The following is a 22,766-nucleotide window of genomic DNA, read 5'->3' on the forward strand; positions in this document are numbered from 1 at the left end:
CAGCGGTTTGTTTGGTCTTCTTCCTTTAAAATCTGGTAACGGATGTTTTTACAGTCACCCGCCGTTAAATAAATGTTTACTCTGTTTTAATGTGAAATAACGTGTCAGTCTCAAAGTCTAACTAGTTTATTTTGTAGTGACGGAAGTGACTGGCCAAGAACGTGTTCCATGGAAGTGAAACGAATACAGTAATGAAAGTCCGAGGCTGCACCTTGACACAGAACTCTTACTCGCCAAAAGGGGCGTGGCACTTTCAGATGAAAGCGAAACGTTGCCCTTCAATGGGATTCATACATATTCCCCTCCAAGAGTAAAACTCATAAAATTGAGATTTGTCAACCTCCAAACGTGCAAAAAGAACTGAAGTCTGGCAAAGTGTTAGAAACAGGAAACTAGAATAGCGTCATAGATGGTTATTAGTTCATAGTTTGGGACAAGATTATTTTACTTGCAATTAAATTTAAGCAGTTGAGATTGCAAGTGTTACGTTACTTTTCCCTTTGACACACTTTAATGTGTCACCCCCCACCTCCCCCCCTCCCTTGTGTAAGGATACGGCGTTGAAATAGAAGAAGCACGAAGCAGCATTTCCTTTGTGACTGAAAAAACAAGACATTCACTCTTTCACTTCTCCCTTCATCCATGAGCAGATATCCGACTGGGTTGAGCAACAGCAAACACCACTCCTCCAGATGAACGCAGTCCTGAACAAACACTGACACACACCTACCCACCCAACACACACAACTCATGCGTTTATCACTGACGATTAATTGATTTCTGGTTGTGACGCCGGCCGAAAAAATACGTCCTGCCAACAGTAATCTGTCTATAAATATATAGAACAGTTGTGGACGCTTCAAGAAGTATTTTCCAATCGTATAACTGAGAAATTTGAGTTGCAGCGCTAGTTGTGCGTCTTCAGTCTGTTTAACTAGTGGTATCTGGTTTACTCCCTACTCCATCTCTCTCACACACACACACACACACACACACACACACACACACGCATGTGCATGCAGGCAACCGGAGCTTTAATCAACTACACAACCGGATGAATCCATCAAAGTGATAACTAATGAACCTCTACAGCCGCAGTGCTCAATATTATGTATTATCAGTTGGGATCCTGCAGGCCGGATCATAAAGCCTCACAGCTCCACATCGAGCCACTTCTGCAACTTAATCTCTGCTTTTCAGTCAGTTCACGTTAAAACTGTTTCAATTAAATAATACATTTTATTGTTTGATTTCTGCTTGATTTTCTTTGTTTTGTTCTTTTGTCCCGATTACTGCAGGTTCTAATCACGTGGGGGGATTTTTTGTAGATTTGTCGTGATAAAACTACCAAACGCACATCTTTGTACAATCCTTATTTCCCAATGTGACATGTGACACTCCCCTGAAATAAATTATTACTGCTGCACACTATTTCTCCATCCTACAGACTGCAGTGTCCTGTTTTTGCTTCCTATATCTGACAATAGGAAGGAACGAATGCCACATCCTGCAGCAGCACATTCCTAGAAGAAGGGAAAGCTTCGGATATCTTAAAATCATTTTTGTGTCTTTTGCCTCCCATGTTTGTTGTGGTTCGTCTTAAACGAGAACTGGTGAAACGACTTTCGGTGTTTAAGATTGTCAGTGCCGGAATATTCAGCTGACACAAAAAAACATAACCAATGATAACATCCTGTTGGACACACTCCAACCGCGCCGTGCATGCTGAGCATCGACGCATCATTGCACACAATTGGCTGCAGGTGTCACTTTTAGAGTTTTTAAGTGTGTGACGTGGAAGGCAACCTGCAGAACCAGATGCGGGCGGCAAAACATTCCATCTCTGAAGGAATTTACAGACCTGTGACACCGCGTGGAGGTTTGAAAGGAATGCTTCAGCTCAAGTGGTGTACACAAGCTTTTGGATCATCACAATACAGGGAAAGTACTTTGTTGGGGGAAAAAAACACAACAAACTCTCGACAGCTATCTGGTGAGCGGTGTGAAATAAAATTCCAAATAAAGAATTTATCGTGTCATCCAATCAAAACGGGGCGAGAAGACTCAGCCGGGAAGAATGCAAAGATGCATCTTCAAAACAAAAAAAAGAAAGTATTCTTAGTATGTCATGTGACTTGCAAGTCTGAAATGCACCGCGTTTATTTTTGCAGCACACTTAAAGACTACTGATGACATGACTTTTGCTAAATAAAGACCAGGTCCAGATTCTGCGTGCTCTCAAAGTGGCCCCTTCCCGAAGATGAGTTCAACGTGTAAGCTTTTCCAGCCGTCCTCCAGACGAAAGAGAAGGGCGGAGGCCCAGAAGGCTCAGAGAGGCTCTTACGATACTCCATAATCATTACGAAATGTGATGATTAAGCTTTTGGCCAGTAGTTTCTGAAGGGAAATGAACTTACTTCTCTGTCTGAACATGTCACACCGTTTCACCACCATGTGTCTGTTTATAAATCCACGGATTTGAAGTGACTTCATCCTCTTACATTGATCCGTTTTCCATGAAATCCGTCTTGGTTAGGTTGGTAGTATCTTTGTACCTGTGAAGGACTTTTTCAAGATTCAGTATATTTCTATGTGCAGACATGTTTTAGTTTTTTGTATTTTGCAAAGTTTGAGAGTAACGACCAACGGTCCGAGCGCCTGATATCTGAGGTCAGATATTCACTGCTCTTGTTTAATTTCCGTGTCCCAGCTGTGGCTGACTCCAGCAAACACTCAAGTTCCACTGGATTTCAGCTCATAAACACAAGTTGTTTGTCTCCTTCTCACGACCCTTAACTCCCAACTTGGACTTTTTGAGGAGGATTTCTTCATCAACAATAGATTCAATCCAAGTCTGAGCCACAATGTCGTGGTGCTTTTATATGTGACGAATCAATCAAATCTTTTTTTTACGAGAACAGTTCTGTTCCAAATAGTCGACTTCCATCTGAATGTTGAAGAGAACTAATGTCTGTTAAATTGCAAATCTGGACATTAGGTCATATTCTATTGTTCAACCAAACCTATTCATGGAATTCACAGCTATTGGTGCTTTGTGGTGAACAAAGTAGCGTTGTTGGTTCTGAGATGTGTGTAACTTCCGTCATCTGTTATGTGGCAAGTTAACTTCATCAGATGGGCTGATATATATGATATATATATATAATGCGTTGGAGACCGGATGCTGAGCAGGAAACAGCAATGTTCATAAATCAAATACGAGAACAATAAAACCCCAACGAGTCGAGACTCCAGTTGCACCGATTCCCATTTTACATCGTGACCTCATTATGAATGCAACCCTAAAGAATGCCCGTTTGTAAAAAGAACACTTGCCAAAAGGATTAAAAATGTCCTTGTTGCACTACTAAGCCACTTGTTGAAGCTTTTAATACAAGCAATGTCAACCCTTGGATTCAACAAGTGACTCATCCAAATTGGCTTAAGCTTCAACGCTGTTGCAAAACCTGCAGTAAATCACATGACGTTTTATGATATTTTATTGCTTTTGCAGGAGAGGTTCTTAACATAAGCGTAACAGATTTTCACCCTCACATTTTAATCTCTGGTGTTTCGGAGAGTACGAAAAAAACAAGTGTAGTTCAAGTGAAAGGCGCGTACAACAGTTAAAGGAGTAAAGAAGTAGTAGTAGTAGTAGTAAAAAACAGATCCTTCACTCTGCGCGACACACCCACCGATTGCGCGTGCACGGCCCCGTCGTGGCGCGCGAGCGCGGCAGCGTGCAGCAACCGGATCGACCTCGCGGGAGATTAACTCGCTTCTGCAGAAAGACACTAACTGCCGGAGCTCCGCGGCACCGAGATCCCGCTCCGGTTCGCGCCCACTTGTCCCCCCCCCCCTCCTCCTCCTCCTCCTCCCACACAGGAACCCCCTCCCTCCCACAGGACCCCCCCTCCTCCCCACGCGGGTCCCACTCGCTGCAGAGAGAAAGCAGCAGCCCCGATGGCGTCCACTTGTTGATGTGACCAACTGTTGATTTGTCTCGCCGTCGCTCACGGTAAGTGTGTGTGTGTGTGTTTGTTTGTTTGTTCTGTGTTGTTATTGGATGTTGTTTGCCGAAGGAGTGAAACACTTGTCGCGACCTTTGGCGCACATCGTGCCTCAGCTGCACAAGGTGAGATTCTCAGTGCGCGTTTTGGTTTAGTTCAGGAATCAGGAATCGGGGACATTTATTACCAAAATGTGTCAGACACACAAGGAATTTGACTTGGGGGTTGGTGCGTTAACATCAGGCAGAAAGACAATGGACAGCAATACATGGTTGTAGTTGTAAGTTGTTTTAAACCAGGTACATAAAACAACAACAACAATCAATCAATCAAACTTTTATTTCTGACTCAAGGTCCAAACAAGATGGTTCTGGTACTAAAACGAGTCAGAAACCAACATGAATATGAAGGAATGTCTGGGTCAGTGAACTCCGGCGAATCAAATGAACCAGGGGCGCAGTGCCCTGAGGCAAGGCATTAACCTGATGCGGTGCTCTGCCTCGGGGGGCAACAGGGCTTTTACTGGCCTCTGAACCTGTTGACCCTGCTGAGGTGCTTTTGCAGAAAGGTCAAAATGAAACGATGCGCTGAGGAGGCACGTTACTTGTTGACATCTCGGCTGGAAATTTCAATAATCTCATATTCATATTTGCAAATGTTGACATTTCTATTTGACTTTTTTAGTGCTGCAGTGAAAGGCGATTCTATGCATCTTATACAAAGATGATTCGAGTTAGAAGCGTGAAGAACCACAGAAGCATGATGTTATCCAAGATCAATATCCTTGACAAATGGCATTTTTTCTCTTAAGTGCACCACCTTCTAAAACCTGCAATGTCCCGCAAAACAAAGCGAAACAGCAAATCCTCAGTATTCACTGAAATGACTTTCGATAAATTTATCCACTTTAGCGCTGCACGCATTTATTCACTTTCCTTTTTAGTTGCTGCACACATCATCATCATCTCTGCCGTTGATGACACCAGATGAACAAAGGAGATGTGCGCGGTAAACTCACGCAACACAACTATGCACCCAATTCTAGTAAAAATCCGACGACGCAATAATCAGGAATGTTTGGGTGGCACAGGACTTACGGGCGGACACGAGTTCTCTGCAGGAAAAGGTTCGGTGGAAACAATTACCCCCCCTCAGAGTCGATCATTAAAATCTCAGAGACGGCCTCCCCGAGCGGCCCAGCCAAGTTTTAATGTGAGTGACCCAAGATGAATGTGGCTCCACTGGTCTGAGAGCTCTACAGAATGTCAGGGTTGCATCGGGGCAATCGGACAGTTTGTTTTTGTCCCGCCTTTTAGAGTTGAATGACTCTGCATTCGCATCGCCTCAGCGCCACAGTCCCATGACAGCATCCACCACAGGGCACGGGCCAAATGCCAGTTAAGCTTTTTAGCTTCCCCCAAAGGTGCGTATCAGGCGCTTACAGCAACTTGCAGCAGCTTGAGTTTGGGAAAAACATGTTTTTCTATCAACAGTAAAAAAAGAATAAATAACAATTACGGTCACCTGGGAAGTGAGCTGAAAGTATTAATGCATCAGTAGTCGGCCCTTGTCGTTCTAACGATAGAGGCGTGTAAAGGAAGAGAATATGTCCAGTTGTGCCTTTTTTGTGTGTCTGCTGTTGATTGTCCGCTTTTAGGACACATTTCTTACAAGTTTGGCTTTTCGGACATCTCTGTGATTGTAGGTATTCCATTTACACTTTTCTATCACAGTTATTCTGATTCATGGTGTTGGCTGGGACGCCAGCTAAACGGTACCAGGCGCAACTTTTGAATTGCAGAACAAATTGGGAGAAGACGGACGATATCTCAAAAGTCTGGAACCAAGCTGACAAATTCCCCCCCCAAAATACTTGTCAAAAACTGTCCCCCCCCCCCCACCGCCTCTCCTCCCCTCTGTGCCACCCAGACCAGAAATGAGCGATGCTCTACTCCCCCGTCTTCCCGTTTGATTTATTTTGTTCCATCAGATCTGTGTTCACTTCCCCGGCAGTGTGGCAACTGCTCGGCAGAGAGCGTCGGCCTGTACACGCCTGACGAAATCATCAGTCCAAATCCTCACAGAGACTCGCACCGACACGTTTTTGGCTACGAGAAATGACTAACCGACAGGGGATCTGTGTGCTGTCACCTCGCAGCTGTGTGTGTGTGTGTGTGTGTGTGTGTGAGTGTGATACTCCGGTCCATGTGCACTTACTCAGTTGGCTATAGAAGTAAACTGGCTCTTGGTTTGGCTCTGCAAGAAAGGATTTACGATACTCGAGTTTTCAGTCCATATTTGTGCCTTTTGGAAACCGCTGCACTGGAATCAAACAATCGGCGTATACACGTCCACCTTTTCCAGAGAAAGCTCAGCCCAGGAATGCTGAGGATTAACTCAAATGCGTTTGCCACTTTGCATGTGAGAGATGGTCTGAGCTCTCTGAGGGTTTGAAGTTGTTTTTCAGGCCCGTTGATTGATTGAAGTCGGGTCTCGTGTAAGAAGCACATGGTTTATTCTTCTCCTGGGTATATCTGTGTGTGTGTGTGTGTGTGTGAACACCAGCCTTCTTCATCACCCATGAGTCGGTTTATGGTGCAGCTGATTGGTTTTAAATACTTCCCGGGTAATGACCCTACGGAGTCTGTTCTCAGGACTGATTGACTTTTATTAGCCCGGACCATATTAGCTAAGATCATTAGTAAGTTGTCTCTCTCTCTGCCCGTCATTACCGGCTCAGTATAGTTCATTCACAGGGCAGCGTCTGTGAGGAGGCTAAAGGAAAGTGGCAAAAAAAGTCAATCAATAGTTCATATCAAGCAAAAACACTGGCTGCTCAAATTTGAGGATTTCTTTTTCACTCTTTCATGTTCATTTATTAAAAATTCTTGCATACATTTGTTTAATCATCTCTCCATCAGACACAGAGCAGCGTAAGTATTAATTTGGAGCTGTGTTCAATTCCATCAGATGAATGACACTCCAATGTTCTAATATTCATTTACTTTGATTATTTTCTCTTGTGGTCTCCACCAACAAGATCTGTTCATCCAGCTGTTAAATCCTTTATTTTAAACTTCTAGTCACTATCTGTTTTTAGTAGTATTCAGCATATAGTGAATGAATCAAAATGTGTTGTCAACACGCTCCTCAGTTGAGTCATGTCACCTTATCCACGGTACCAAATCCATATGCAGAATAATTGCTAAAGCTTTATACGGGTTGGCTGATTTATGACCCTGTTTGGGATCATGTTGAGTTGGTAATCTCCTATATTTGTCCCGAGCTATGGTCACATTCTTGAAATGGTGTTATATAAATAATCCTGTGATACCCACAGCTCTGCCTCTTGGCACGTCTGAGGGCAGAAAGTGTGCAGCAGCATTCCTCTCTAGTCAAGCATGTGTTAAAAAAGAGAGTGACAAATGAGCGGAGCATGGAGTCCCTAACAGAGGACGCAAGTATTTAAATCCTTTCCGGCCTGGTGCTGCGGAGGGGAATTAGCTCAAATGGTAGAGCGCTCGCTTAGCATGCGAGAGGTAGCGGGATCGATGCCCGCATTCTCCACTCTCCTTTTCGACGGGACGAAAACTCAGAATAATGCCGCGCAAACACCTCGCGCGAAGCCCCCTTTTGGAAGTAATTAAGTCCGTGTAAATCCACTACTCGCGTTTTACGCATAGATCAAGTTATTTGGAGTGCTGCAGGGGCTGCTACAATGGCAGCAAAGCCCAACTCCATTGAGAACACAACCATTTAAAAAGTTGTTTTGATTGTCGTCTTGTGGAGAGAATCTAACAATACATGAATTCAGACATTTTCAAATTGGCAACCTTGTGTAACTGCTTCGACGTCCCTTTTTAGCCGTGTTTAAAAAGAAAGAACGACATTGATACAGAACGATGAAATCGGTATCTATGAGACGTTCAGATACGAGCACCGAGCAGAAATGAATCAGTTATTTCGAAAGAAATCACATAATTAATTGATGACTGCATTCATGGAGACAAGCCACACCCCTCCATGCTGCGCGTGAACGCCAGTGATTGATGGCTATATTTGTTGCCAGGCAGTTTAGGTCATCTTTCATCTGCTCATTGTTGCATGTACAGTCGTGCTGTCCAGCGAGCATTTACTGCACCTTTCTTTCTCAGATAAGTGTAAATGTTGGTTTACTAAAAAGCTTTACTTGATCCAGGGAAGGAATCTCCATTCATAACCAGTGTATAGAAAAGGTTTTCATTCTCCATTGAGAATGAACATGGTGTGTTTCTATGGAATGCCGTTTTAGTCAAAATTAAAAAAATGAATAAATACGTAAATACATGAAATATGCATTTGAAATACATCATAAAATAAATACATGAGGCAATAAATACATACATATTAAATACATTTAATTATTTCATGGTACTTTTATTTCATAATGCCACTTTTCATTTCCAGAGTGTTTTATTTCATAATGACGTTTTTCATTTCCAGAGACTTATTTCATAATGCCGTTTTACATTTCACGTTCTTATATGCAAATCAGGGGGCGTGGCTACTTCTAACATTCAGAACAGACAACAGAGCCGTGTGCAAAAGAAGGCTGGCTAAGGGACGTGAGTGTTGACATGATGGAAGACATCGGTGGGCTCCGAGGTAGCATGCTAGCATTAGCAAAATCAAATCCATCAACATGGGTTTTCTGCAGATACGATTTTGACACATAGTGACGGTTTTTGGGAAATACTATGGCGGATAAGTGCTCTTCAAGATCTATATATAGACGACGAAGTTTTAAATTGTTTAAGACTGATTGAGCACCGCGTGCGTGTGGAAGAGGTCCAAGTTGAAGAAGTCAACATTAGCGCTGGTACTTCAAGCACAGGTGCTGGACGCCCGCCTCTGGATATTCCTGGCGACAAGCTGGCTCACTTTGTGTTGTCCGGTCTATCAACCCGAGAAATCCAATATCCAGGAATATCCAGAGGCGGGCGTCCAGCACCTGTGCTTGTAGTAGCAGCGCTAATCTCACGTCCCTTAGCCAGCCTTCTTTCTCTGTTGCCTGTTCTGAATGTTAGATGTAGCCACGCCCCCTGATTTGCATATAAGAACGTGAAATGTTAAACGGCATTATGAAATAAGTCTTGGACAAGGCATTATGATATAAAAGTACCATGAAATAATTAAATGTATTTAATATGTATGTATTTATTGCCTCATTTATTTCATGATGTATTTCAAATGCATATTTCATGTATTTACGTATTTATTCATTTATTTAATTTTGACTAAAACGGCATTCCATATGTTTCTAATAAGGATTTTCCACTCAATATGGCGTTACAGCTTTCAGGATACTTGTTTCTGGAAGATTGCCAAGATTACTACAACTATGGATGCAGAAAAAAGCTGCACAGCTTGTTTTTCAGGAGTACTGACATGCAGTTATTAAATTCTCACATCAACCACATTTTGAGGAAAGCGAACGTATCGTTATTTCCACATGAACATCATCTGAACCTAGCAGATCGTGTGAGCATGTTGATGTGCTCGACGTTGATTCTTTCAAAATAGAGCGTGTTTGTACAATAAATAAAAACGATGCATTTATTTTTCATTATGTTTTATTAATGCAATAGTAGTAACAAGAGATGTTTTAACTGGAAGGTAACATTTGCCAACATATTTCTCAGTAATAGAAATTTAAGTTTGCCTGTGGCAGCATGTTACTGTTATCCGACCCGCTTACCTCATTTATGACTTTAGTTACTTTCATTGTGGGTGTGGACAGAAAAACAAACAGACTAGTACTGGCTAGTAATGTATCTCTGTTATCCATATGCCTACCAACATGTAGCCTAGCTCTGCGCTTGATCTTTACCATCCAATCGGTCCAGCCCACAGGAACAGATATAAATATCATATTATTAACTTTCCTAAAATAAAGACATACTCTTTCAATGAAACAATCGCTGGGAATTTAAGAACTTGACTTTTCTTCACCCTTTTCTACACTTCACCCCGGGAGGTTCGGCACGGTTAGCCCACTAACGCCCGGCCTGATCACCAAAGCTGACCACAAGAGGCCACTTCAGCTATTACAAGAGCCCCCTTACATCCTCGAACGTGTGATTCGCAGAGTTAATCAGGAATCCCTTTCTGAAATGCAGTGTCTTCAGAAGGCTTCGGGCGACTGTCAACGGGCCTTGACATTTCCAAGGCATTCGGGCTCGAGGCCTTTCTTGATAAAGGCACGTTCATCAAATACAAAAGAAAACCTGAACCTGACTGGAGGTGAGTCATCGGCGGGCAGAGCTGGCCGCGGTGCTCACTCTGAAATCCTTTGTTGTTCTCTCGCCGCCTGCTCGCTGGCTCGGTGCAGTGAGATCTTTTATGGTCCGCTCCCTCCTCTCCTTCGTTTACTGTGGCAGGAATTATGAAATCATGCGTCACAACAAACTGTCTCACACACACACACACACAGACGGAGGAGCTGAAGTACAACATACACACAACACATACAGACTCGCAGTTTCATTTAAAAAAAAATCATTTCATTTTGTGAATGAGTCACCGTCTGAGAGGACTATACGAAGGGGCTTAAGCCAAGCCCTCACGACCACATGCTGCCATGAAGCAAATGCGTATGATTGATGTTAGTGGTGGGAGCAGTAATTGGGACGCCTGACAGCCTGTTCCAGACAGCGAGCTGTGAGTGGGAGGCTAGAATGTCGGCAGCGGTTTTCCTTTCGTAACTTCAAGCTGTCCGGCTTCCATTTGTTATAACGGGTCGGAAGGATTCAGTTATCATACTCTTAATAAGCCGTCTGGGCCACTATTTATTAGTGCCGTCCTTACAGACTGACCACCATGTAGCAACAATCACAGGGGGCCAGTTTATTGTGATGTAATATCTAGAATACTGTTCCGGGGAGATTAAATCATTCGGTAAATCACAAATTGCTCCTTTTTCCTTTTTGGGAAACACCGGTCACGCTATCCGGTGCCATATGAAGAACTAAGAGTGGACATCACATGTTTTATAGCTTCAACAATAGAATGCCCACATGTTAATGCAGCAATTTTATCAATGAGAGGGTACAACTGTTTCTACTTTTGCTAAAACACTTTCACCACTGTTCACTGCCACTGGTTGTGTACGTTAATTCCAGTAAAATAATGCTCAATGGAAAATTCCAGCGTCCAGGCATAAGTTGTGTTCTCTTGTGCCCTCTGGTGGAGAACTTCTCTCTGCCTAAGTTTAGGACACTTAAATATACCTCATCAAGAACTCCAAAAACATTAATTTTATATGCCAGGCCACGTATGTTTAATATAAATTCAACGGCTTAATGCTAAATCTGTTTTACCTTCATGTTGACTGATCAGATTCAACCTGTACATAAAAACATTTGCAGCATCACGTCTTCCAACGTAGCAATGTTGATCCGCATTACTAGATAGAAATACAACATTTCCTTGGGGGATAATTCATTAAATTAAAGCCTTCATTTGTGCATTTGCACGTCATCACTCTCGTTTCATTTTGGTCGATAACCTTTTGCGTCTCTCCATGTCTCCTCTAGGAAGTAAAGATGCCACTCTCCTTCCAGACCGAAACTCTCGTCTCGGACTCCTTCCCTTCGGACTCCTTCTCCACCAGCGCATGGCCTCCAGAGACGTACGCGGCCGACGGCTTCGTGGCCAACGTCAGCGTGTCCGGCGCCCTTCGCTGCACCTACAAGGAGGACTTCAAACGCATACTACTACCTGCCGTGTACACGTTGGTCTTCCTGCTCGGGCTTCCTCTTAATGCTGCCGTCATACTGAAGATATGGAGGACTCGGCCCAAACTGTCCAAAAGCAACGTCTACATGCTCAACTTGGCCATAGCCGACTTCCTGTACGTGATGTCGCTTCCCTTGCTCATCTACAACTACGGCAGCCACGACCACTGGCCCTTTGGGGAGTTTACCTGCAAACTGGTCAGGTTTCAGTTCTACAGGTGAGGTGACAACTATTTGCTAATAATCTTTTAGAGTAGTACGGCTTGATGAGAATTTGACTGAGCATTCTCTTTTTCTCGTGTTACTCTCTTAGTAACCTGCACGGCAGCATCCTCTTCCTCACCTGCATTAGTGTGCAACGCTACGTGGGCATTTGCCATCCTATGGCCATGTGGCCCAGGCAAGGCGGTATCAGGTTGGCGTGGTGTATCTGCGGCGGGGTGTGGTTGGTGGTCGTCGTCCTGTGCGCGCCCACCTTTCACTTCGCCGCAACGGGAACCCAGCGGAACCGCACGGTGTGTTACGACTTGAGTACCCCCAAGAGTTCCTTGGACTACTACCCCTACGGCATGGCTCTGACCTGCCTCGGCTTCTTGCTGCCTTTCATCGGCGTGATGGTGTGCTACTGTCGGATGGCCTGCATCCTCTGCCGCCCGGTGACGTACCGGGGCGTCTCCATGGCGACCGGGGAGAAGCGGGACCAGGCGGTGAGGATGATCATCGTGGTGGCCACAGTGTTCTGCATCAGCTTCCTGCCGTTTCACTTCACCAAGACCGTGTACCTGGTGGTGCGCACCCTGCCCGGGGCGCCCTGCGAGACCAGGAACCTGTTCTCCATCATCTACAAAAGCACCCGGCCGTTTGCCAGCATGAACAGCTTCCTGGACCCCATTCTCTTTTACTTCACCCAGCCGCGCTACCGCCGCAGCACCAGGCGGTTCGTGGTCAGAGTCACCACCCGCAGGGACAAGGGGAGCAGCGAGTGAGCCGACGGGAGACCGCCTCCTGCAACAGCGTCTTCTGAAAGGCTGCTGTCTACACCGGGGTTGGATCCGAGGAGGCTGCGAGGTGGTGCATGGACTTGTTGCAGAGTTTCCTTGTGCATGTTCTAATGTAAGTCCCTTTTACCTACCGCCCAGGGCAACAAAGAGCCTTCCTAACGCGGTCAGAACATGGAGGGGCAGTGGGATGTCAAAAAGACTCCTGAAATGAAGGAGGCGGTCATCTTAAAACGTTATGCGTAGAATGAGCATCAACCGGTGCAGCAATCGCAGCGTATTCCTCTTGTGGAACTTATTGCGATTCCAGGGTGCTGTACATACACCATACGTACCTTCAACAGAGCTGTGCTTTGGACACATTAGATAGGGAAGGACAAATGCTGTTTTAGGTAACAAAATAAAGGCTTAGCCACTTCCTGTTAGTGTAGGATCCCTCCCAATGAAATAAGGATTTATTTCCAGCACGTCCCCTCCACCGATGGAACTTAACCAAAGTTTGTGTTTGTGTAAATGATCTAATTAATATTGGAGAAGAGACATTTATGAAAAGAATCTCTGTATTCTTAAGGTGGTACTCTTGAGTACGTGTGAATTGTTAGTACTTAGTGCTGTTTTGGTAGCTCTAACTGGATGCAGTCTGTGCAGAGTATACAGATACTTTGTAATTACTTTTGAAACTTGTCTTTCAGACGCACACTGTGAAGAAAACAATGGATATATTGTATCTATGCCGTAGATGAGATAAGGCCCAATTTGGTATCAAAATGAAGATAATATCTTAATTGATTGATGATTTGTTATACATATGTATCTCAATGGACTGTAACTGACAACCTTTTGGGAAACCCTTAAACACAAGGTTCAAAGGTGCAATCATGTTTTGAGTTTTGTACTCATCAGGGAATGAATTGTGACCATCCATCCATCTATTGTCAAACCTCTTATCCTGCACGCAGGGGGGCTGAAGTCCATCCCAGCCATCTTTCGGCGATAGACAGGGTACAGGATGTACCCTGGTCGCCAGCCAATTGCAAGACTAACACAGAGACATACAACCATTCACACTCACATTCATTCCGTGCCTCCCTGAATGAATTGTGTATTTTGGTTAAATGTAAACGTGCACATTTTGTGCATTGCAAGTAAAATTCTGACCGCAATAGGGGGTCATGTGCTTAAAATGTTGAGTTCTTCTTAATATGTGCATGTATGTGCACAGCATCTATGCTCACTAATGTAGTAATATACTGTAGGTTGTGCTTCAGGCTTTGGCAAAATGTGAATGCTTAGGTCTAGTTGTTGTATTTATGTGTGTTTATTTGGGTAAATCATAAATTAGATTTTATTTTTTCAAAATATTTGACTACTTGTAATACACTGTGCCAACATATTTGTGTCATTCAGTATTATTTTGAAGATCTTTTATTTTTTGTAAATACATCACAGAGTAGCATCAACATTTTAGTAGATGCTACTCTGAATATACATGAATATATACATATACATATTTTCTTACCATGCAGGCCCTTTGAGTATGTTTTGGATGTTTTCGTAACAAAAAAAAAAAACATCATTAAAAAATGTACTAAATTATGAACTATGAATGCCTACTTCTTCATTCAGACAAAGTGAATATAGTGTCTATTATCTTTTTCACAACTTGAACTTTGTGTTTGTTCTTTAACCTGCTCACATGTGGACCGCAAGCTGAAATATAACACTCAATTTACACAAATACTTTTGAAGTTATTGGACAAAATGCACGGTCACAAACTTTATCTGAGCATCCAACCCAACGGGTAACATGTAACAATAATAAGGTGCAGGATACCATATTCAAAACTTTTGGATTACCTCTTAGCGGCTCTCAACATGCCAAAGGCCACCGTTGCAAAAAAATGCTGAAAAGTGCTTATCTGAAGGGGGGTTCTGATTGCTGTGCCACTAGTGCGACCAGCTGTCGGTCAGGACGACATTATCCACTATCGTAGCCAACATGTGGTGCACACCCACGTGCATGAAGGATGCACGGGCAGAAGCTGGGACAATAACACTCACAGTGGGTGAGGGGGGGGGGGCTTCATTCTCCTTCATCATACATTCACATAGCACATAACTGTTTGCTGCCATTCTAATGCCCAGAACGTTAACTTGAAGTTGTGGATAAGGGGAGTAGAGCACATGAGTCCGCCGCCTGCCACAGTGACCTGTCGTTGAACAGGTCAGCCTGCAGAGGGCGCTGCAGTCAGCCGCTGGTTCCCCCTCTGAGGGAACGCGACACTCTCTCTGGGACAAAAGGACCTGTTAACCGGACAGCCTCACGAGAAGCTCCGCAGCATTTGCTGGGCATTTGTGTCTTTGTGGTTGATGTAGAAAGGAGATTAAAACGTTTCACTCTAAAAGAAACAGAAAGGTGTTTATTGTATCAACATACAATAAACACCTTTCTGAAACGAATAGTGTGGATAGTGATACATTCCTATTCATATCAATCACAAAAATGCAACAGGTTCAAAATGTTTCTTTGAGTACTTTGTCTTTCGCAAGGAAAGGGCTATAATTACACCTCATCCGTCCTTTATCCCAAAAAAACAAGGGAAAAAAAAGCTTTTCCTCTCAATCCCTGAGGGGGGCTATGACAGCCCCTATACCCCTAGTCCCGCCCACCCCCTCTGCCCTATCTCAGGCATTAACATGCAAAAAACAACATAAGTCACGGGAAACCAAATCATGCCAAAATAAGGAATCCACAAACAGTTTTGGGGGGGATCAGGAGTGGATGATGCGTCGGGCCTGTGCAGGCGCGCTAACCCGGCGAGGGGCTAAAGTTTGGAAACATTAAGGGACTCACAATGGATGCTTGTGTTTGTGTACAGGTTGGGGAGGTTTGGGCCAACTCAATTTAAGAGTTTTCCTCCTTGCACGGATGCGGTTTCGGGAATCGACAACATGTAAGTTTTGATAGCAGAGCGGCGCCCTCGTTGTTACTCAATGGACGGATTACCACTTGGCTCACTTTGTTATCAGTGCTCGCAAACACACGTTCTCAAAGAGTCGTTGTTGCTACATTCACGTTAGGCTGCGTGGGAGAAGAGAAGAACAAAAAAAAGACCACAACTCCAAAAAGGTGCTTGGATCCGTAATTCCCGTGGAGCTAAAAAAAAAAATGTGTGCGTGAAAATCTAACAAAGAAAGACATGAACAATGGCAGCGAGAGGGAGGAAGAATGCGCCTGTGTATCGCAGCGTTTCTTTCAAAAAGTTTGCGTCCTGGAGCGCCAGCGGGACTGAAGACCAGCAGCACAATCCAGAGGACTCGGAGGCGGCTGGTGTCGCCCTTCCCCCGGAGCCCAGCAAAGCAGAACAGCCCCTGGCGACGCGTAATGTCAGCGTGTCCAGAAAAGTTTCCAAAATCTCTTCGACCGCAGCCGCCACCACCGCCGGCCTCCCGACCGCAGATCCGAAGAGAAACTCCTCTGCTCCTTTCTCCTCTATTTCCCCATCCATCCGACAGCTCACCGAGAGGTTCAGCAGCAGCAGCAGATCCGCCGGGACGCGCGCAGCTTCCCCCGCAGACGGCGCAGCGGTGACGCCGGGGAGCGGCACTCTTCCCCGGGCAACGGGCTCCACGAGAGACCGGTCCCCGTGTCGTAAATCTTCTCACCAGGACAGTGGTGGTGGATATATCCTGCACAGTGATAGTACTGCCACTACTACTACTACCACTACTACTGCTACTACTGCTGCAGCAGCAGAGTCACAGACGGACAACAAAGTGCAAAAGTTTTACTCCGAAACGGAGTCGGAGTCTGAGCAAAAGAGTGAGAGGTGGAAATTTAAACGGTTATCCACCGACAGCAACTCTGGTAAGAGAGATTATTCTCATGTTAATGCATGTCCCTCTGATCATAGAAAGCCTGTGACCACCGATGAGGAAGAGGATGTTACTGTCAGAGGGGTTCCCGCAGCGTGTAAATCTCACAGAAGTTACTGCTTTACACACCACGGTGACTTTATTCCCCCGCACTCTGACAAGTGGCCCAGTGTCACCAAAATCAGACAACTTTTCGATGAGAGTCAAGACGCAAAGCATAAGACCGACTCCTCTGAGAATCTAAAAGCAGCCAGCAGAGGACATTTACACGAGCTCAGCCCCAGTGAGAGTGCCTTTCTCTCGGATAGAAGTGACAAACTCTCGCCTTGCAGCTCTGCTAATGAGGGTAATGTCCTTGCTTTGCATGGCAAATGCATAGTTGGAGCTCAAAGCAGAGAAGGCAACACCGTTAAACAGACTTTTTATGCAGGTATGGACTTTTACTCCAAAACCGACCACCAGCTGCTTTCAAATGATGAGGAGGCAGCCGTGGAGAAACAAAGTTCCAATAACACTAAAGTTTTTGGCGTAGATACTTTTCAAAGCGGCAGCAGTAGCGGCCGTGGTTGCGCCGGAGGTGGACGCTTCCAGAGGATTAACCCATCTCCAGACAGATCTCACAGTCCCCGCACTGAGTCAGAGGCTGCCCCCAAGTCCCTCAGGACGACGGGGCCGACATCTGACCCCGGCCCTGACCTTCAACCCCTTGCTACTTCGTCTCGGAGTCAGACGGAGAGCTTCGACACCTCCTCCTGCTCTTCCTCTATTCAGCGGCCAACAGTGAGGGAGAGAAGGGACAGACAGGGGGTCGGGCTGCCCAGGGATAGTTTACATTCCTCACATAGCTCCTCTAGAGCTCCAGCCCCCACCCCCTCCTCTGCTCCAGGTCCAGATAAAGCCATTACCTCCTCCTGTACTGTACCTCCCTCCGCGGAGGTAAGAGCCCCGGCAAGAGTTGTCTCTCCTCTCCGGTCCCGCTGGAGGTTTAGCTCTGGAGACGAAGAGGAGGAGCACACTAGGAGAAGAAGAGGAGGAGGAGGAGGGGGTGGTGGAGGCGGTTGGAGTGTTCCTTCTGGCCCGGCTCCTTGCATCTCCTACAGAGCAGGAGAACGGGGCACCACCGAGCGAGGAGGTGGCTATTTTCCCCGCAGTAAAAATGGCTGGTGGGGTGCTAAGGGCATCGGTAGGTCCTCAGGCAGTGAGGAGGACAGCCCTGGTTCTATAGGCCCCCACAGCCGAGAGGCCGTGCGCCGCCGCTCGCTGAGGAAGAAGAAGAAGGTCAGCGGAGCTGCTTTTGCAACGGGCCGCGATGATCACGATGGTGAGTCAGAAGACAGCGACAGGGACACGACTGTGACAATGGAGCATCCAGAGAGGCAAAACCAGCAAAAGGCCGGGGGTGAATTGGCAGGAACTGTATGTCGGAGCCACTCTGTAAAAGAACCCAGCAGTAACAGAGCCAGGGTGCAGCAATGGGAGCGCATCTCCTCACCTGCGACATCCACGACACTTCCCGGTGTATCGCGAGTGTCAAAGGTCAATATCCCCCCTTTTTTGTCCAGTCCTGGTGGTTCACTTTGCAGCAGTCGATACTCCAGCACTGAGACTCTGAAGGAGGAGGACCAGGCTGGCTGCGCCAACCGTGCAGCAAGTGTGTCTTTCATCGCGGTTGGAAAAGGAGGTAATACTGGCAAAACTGCATCCTTGTCCATGCTGAGTAAAACATACCATGGGAATTTTACCATGTACCGCTCCCCAAGCTTTGGCCACGGGGATAACTTCTCCCGTACCCCTCTGCGCCCTAAGATTGTGTCTACAGTCACCCCCCCATCTAGTGTACTTGCCAGAGAAGGCGGGCCATCGACAGCCGTTGGGGTTGGTGAGAATACGACATCAAGCAGAGCAAAGGGTGGGGATGGTGATACTAAGAAAAACCATATATCCATGTCCAACCCTGATATCGCCTCAGAAACTATGTCGCTCTTAAGCTTTCTGAAGTCTGACCTGTCAGAGCTCAAGGTGAGAAAAATAAGTGGAGATAAGTCCTGGGCCCCAGACGGGTCCCCAGTGTACAGGATGGGTTTACGGAATCAAGGCAGTAATCCGCTGCCTTCTGGTTGTCGGCCGTCACTGAAAGACCTAACCGCCACCTTGCGGCGTGCAAAATCCTTCACTTATTCAGACAAACCCACTACAGCAGTGAGGTGTTACTTGACAGGCGGCGCCGCGAAGAGGAGCTCTTCTGAGCAGCAGCTTGATTTAGATGGAGAGGATGACGGAGGGAGGGTGTTCGTGACGGAGAGGGAGGTAGAAAGTGATGGGGGGGATTTTAGGGTTGGGAGACGACAAAGAATGAGGGATTACGGATTTGATAATGATGACGAGGAAGGGACGCCAACTCCATTGCAGGAGAGGTACGTGCAGGAAGCCAGGCAGGTCATTCGAGATATCTGCCAGATGAGTACTAGAGAAGATGATGATGTAGACATGAAGAGAGCTGATGGTGATATGGAGGATGAGTGTTTCCTGGTCAAGAAAACCAATGAGGAAAAGGAGAAAGGAGGAGTGATTGTTGAGGATCAGGCAAGGACGGACCAAGGGGATGACTTTAAGAACACAAAAGACAGGGATAAACATGAGAGGGAGAGCGAGAACAGGGAGAGGGAGAGGAGCAGGAGGGATGGACAAAGTATACAGTTGGAGAAGCTCAACAGCAGGGGCACAGAGTACAGGGAGAAGGAAAGGAGACAGAGCAGGGAGACGGAGAGCGCCTTACTGAAGGGCCACTCGGAGGAAAGCATGTTCTACGACCGCTCTGTGGATGAGCTTTCAGGCCATGAGTCTAGTTTAACAGACGAAGGGATTGTAACAGAGCCAGAGACGGGCCCAAGTGACCCCTCTGAGAGGTCATTTCTGGGCTCAGCGGGGGTTAATTTGGGGTCACGAATTGCCAAGGATGTGCTCGGGCAGCCTGTTACCGTATGGAAGCAATCGGCCCTCCATCAGGCTGAGAGGTTTCAGCAGGAAAGACGAGAGGTAACGGAGAATAGCGTGAATTGTACTAATCGTCTAACCGAAGTCGACGTACCTCCCGCCTCGCCTCATCCTCCCCGCATGGCCGAGAGTGACCGCATGATCATGGAGCCGAGCGCCACTGCTGGTATCAATAATGTCAACGCTGCCTGCGACGAGATCAACACCAACACCGCTGTGTCACAGAGGTCGGCTGGCACCACAGGAGGAGGACTCGAAGCCCCAGCAACACCCAGTTCCAACCGACGAAGGCGCAAGTTCTCCCCTTCTGGTATCAACAACACAGGCTCGGATTCCAGCAACGGCAGTAACGCAGAGTCAACAATGGCAGCTGTTGGAAATGGGGAGTCCACAGTCTACCGCTCTCTCAGTGACCCGATGCCTCAGCGGCACTGCTCTGCCACAGAAGAAGGGAATAACACTTTTTCCTCTGTGGACAGCAATCTGTTAGGATCCCTATCCGTCAAAGGTGGCGCTGCAGATGCCTCGGCTATTGCCACCATGTCAGAGTATAAAGGCAGTGCTGCCAGTGACTTGTCAGTGTACAGTGATGGCGGGCTCCTCCGGGATGATGCCATTCATGACTACAGTGGGGTGATCAGGAGCATCGTAGCTGAGCCAGGTGCCATGGACAGACTGATGACGGATGACCACGGCAATGGCAAATTTCCCAAGAAGAAGTCATTCAGTGACCCCAGTCGCCGTAGCGATGCCCCTTTACTGAATGACCCTCAATTTAAATGTCAGACCGGCAGCAACGAGCCAATCGGTGAGTTGGATCTGCCTGGTCAGATCCCACCTTCCAGCAGCGAGCCCATCCTGAGTGAGCAGAGAGAGGAACTATGGAAGCCAGAGGCAAAGCCTAAACACACACCGCTGACACAGCCGGTCGTAAAAAACGTCAAAGCTCGTTCCCAGTCTGACTCCACCCTTCTGTCTGACAACCGTGATGATGAGGATGATGATTTAATAGACCAAGGTGAAGAAGAGACTGAGGTGCAGCAGTTTAACTTCAACCTCAAGCTGGCTGAGGTTCTGTCCCCCAGAATGGTTCGTCGGCCCACCAGAAAGCGTCCAAATAGGGCGGGTCAGTTTTTCCCTCATGAGGACCCATTTGAGCCCTCAGAACAGGGCTCAGAGGAGCAGGAGGACCACGGCCACCAAACCGACCTCACACCTCTGCAATCCAAAGCCAAAACGAGATCCAAGCATGTCCGCCACGCCAGCGAACCTGCCGCCTTCCTCCCCATCTCCCCACCGCCACAACTCCAGCCACTGAAGGAAGTGGACTCCCTCTCAGTCGCGTCCACTGCAGAGCCTCAGACCTCAGGTAAACCTCCAGGAGAGGAGGCCCCATCTCTGGAGGCCGTGACACAGAAATATATTCTGGGCACTGCCGAGTGCCCGGGGCCTCCTCCAGCAGCCAGGGATGGAGCGGAAGCTTCCGCGTTGCCTTCCGAGGGGCCCAGCGAGACCAGTACCACTGGAATTACAGAAGCTGGGGCACAGAAGAAGCGCACAGAGGACACTGCATCCGCAGCTACGCCACAGAGGACCAAGCCAAAAGTGGTGAGTCCATTTAGCACCATTCTCAATGCTGTGTGTGTGTGTGTGTGTGTGTGTGTGTGTGTGTGTGTGTGTACGTACGTACTCTGCTGGAAAGTTGGCATGTTCAATACTCTTGTCGCATGGTGTCTTTGCCTTCTGAAGATTCATGGTTTTGAATTTGAACAAGAGCGAAAGGGGTCGGAAGTGGTTCAAACACGGTGGGAAATTTGTTTTAAAAATAGTAAATACAATATGTTTCAATTTTTCGACCATTTGTCTTAAAAACAGCCCATAATATTTCCATGTACAGTCGGCTTCTTCCTATGGTTGCAGCGCTCCACTTAAAAGAGCATGTGTGCGCCTGTGCGTTTCATGGGGTGATGTTATTCAGGACCCGTATGGTAAATTTCAGAGTGCATTTAGAATCAAAACTGCAATACAGGACTGAAGGGTGTTAAAACAAACATCAGAGGATGTTATTAGTTTGATTAAACAAATCTCCGACAAAGGGCATGGAGGAGTAGACCGAGGTCTGCCGCGTGTGTGTCTGTTTTTATTTATTTGTTTCATCCAATATTGATTGTAGCCGTGCCAGAATTGTAGAGAGGGAATATATTAAGTGGTGTGTGTGTGTGGATGTGTATTTTCTCAGTAGTGTCTAAACATTGGGAGGCTTCTGGCCTGTTATGCAATAACAATAAAACAGATTTGGCATTTGACCAAAAATCATTTATAATGAGGATTTATGCTCAAAATAATTACTGACAATAAATTCATGTTTTTGAGACCTACAAGGTAGAATAAGTATATGATAAACTTACAATTTACTAGAAACTTAAATAAACAAATACTAACTCAAGAACCTAAATACAGATGTATGCACGCATTTTCTATTTTGTAAAGTGTGTTGATTTGTCGCTAACTAGTCGGTTTGTGTAACAGTGCGCGGCGGGAGTTAGATGTGTCCGTCTAAGTTTCAATGTCTGTGTTATTCATTGCCACACACGCGTTACCTCTCCGGGGGGTCTTTGCCTGAAAGCAGAGTTATTAAATATTCAGTGTGGTTCTGAATAGGTGGAGAGAAAGTAAAAATGACACTGAGCTGACCACCCTGAACTCAGGGCAGAAAACGGTGATATTGATTCATATTAATCTCATCTAATGCTTTGGTATTTATTAGTTTAGATCGTCCAATCCTTTTGATCCATTGGTCTTCCTGGTTGCCGTAGAGACAGTAGCAGTAGCTGGCGACTGAATTCACCATGCAGGAAATGGGTTTATGGAAATGGGAAGTTGTTGTGGTTACTGGAGTATTTGAGGATGTCCAGAATTACCGGCCAGTGTGTGTGTGTGTGTGTGTGTGTGTGTGTGTGTGTGTGAATAATAAACTGGTTTCCTCTATTGCCCTTTGTGTTTTTGTGTGAGCGTGCATATTGTTTGCCTTGAATATATCAATTGCTTGTTTAAACCTTTTGTAGCCCAGAGTTTGGCCAACAAGTTGTGTTCAGAGCACTTATTCTCTGGTG

General features: G+C 46.2%; 2 protein-coding genes and 1 non-coding gene across 4 annotated transcripts in view; all 3 read left to right on the forward strand.

The window, feature by feature from the left end:
- Window positions 1-3,710: 3,710 nt before the first annotated feature.
- Window positions 3,711-14,383, forward strand: p2ry6 (pyrimidinergic receptor P2Y6). Of its 2 annotated transcripts, none has more exons than XM_040191767.2 (3): window positions 3,711-4,018; window positions 11,585-12,003; window positions 12,099-14,383. In XM_040191767.2, exons 2-3 carry the CDS (start codon window positions 11,594-11,596, stop codon window positions 12,769-12,771), a joined length of 1,083 nt encoding a protein of 360 aa, XP_040047701.2. In that variant the 5' UTR covers window positions 3,711-4,018; window positions 11,585-11,593; the 3' UTR covers window positions 12,772-14,383. The 2 variants fall into 2 exon arrangements, with proteins under 2 accessions (XP_040047701.2, XP_040047712.2); XM_040191778.2 differs by lacking the exon at window positions 3,711-4,018 and adding an exon at window positions 10,153-10,292.
- trnaa-agc (transfer RNA alanine (anticodon AGC)) lies at window positions 7,505-7,577 on the forward strand. The gene has a single exon. It is a non-coding gene; the product is annotated as a tRNA-Ala (tRNA).
- Window positions 14,384-14,502: 119 nt separating the features above from the next.
- The window catches only part of arhgef17 (Rho guanine nucleotide exchange factor (GEF) 17), a 46,746-nt gene continuing 38,482 nt past the window's right edge, over window positions 14,503-22,766 (forward strand). The window contains exon 1 of the mRNA XM_040175936.2: window positions 14,503-21,261. Within this exon, the coding sequence (XP_040031870.2) occupies window positions 15,991-21,261 (5,271 nt within the window). The 5' untranslated portion in view covers window positions 14,503-15,990. The remainder of the gene's footprint in view (window positions 21,262-22,766) is intronic.

Source organism: Gasterosteus aculeatus, chromosome 1, assembly GCF_964276395.1.
Source record: "Gasterosteus aculeatus chromosome 1, fGasAcu3.hap1.1, whole genome shotgun sequence".
NCBI lineage: Eukaryota > Metazoa > Chordata > Actinopteri > Perciformes > Gasterosteidae > Gasterosteus > Gasterosteus aculeatus.

Bases quoted from the DNA above. Each gene is read 5' to 3' on its own strand.
- p2ry6 (XM_040191767.2), top strand. From the start codon at position 11,594: ATGCCACTCTCCTTCCAGACCGAAACTCTCGTCTCGGACTCCTTCCCT. The intron at 12,004-12,098 runs GTGAGGTGACAA...TTACTCTCTTAG, and splicing joins GTCAGGTTTCAGTTCTACAG to TAACCTGCACGGCAGCATCC.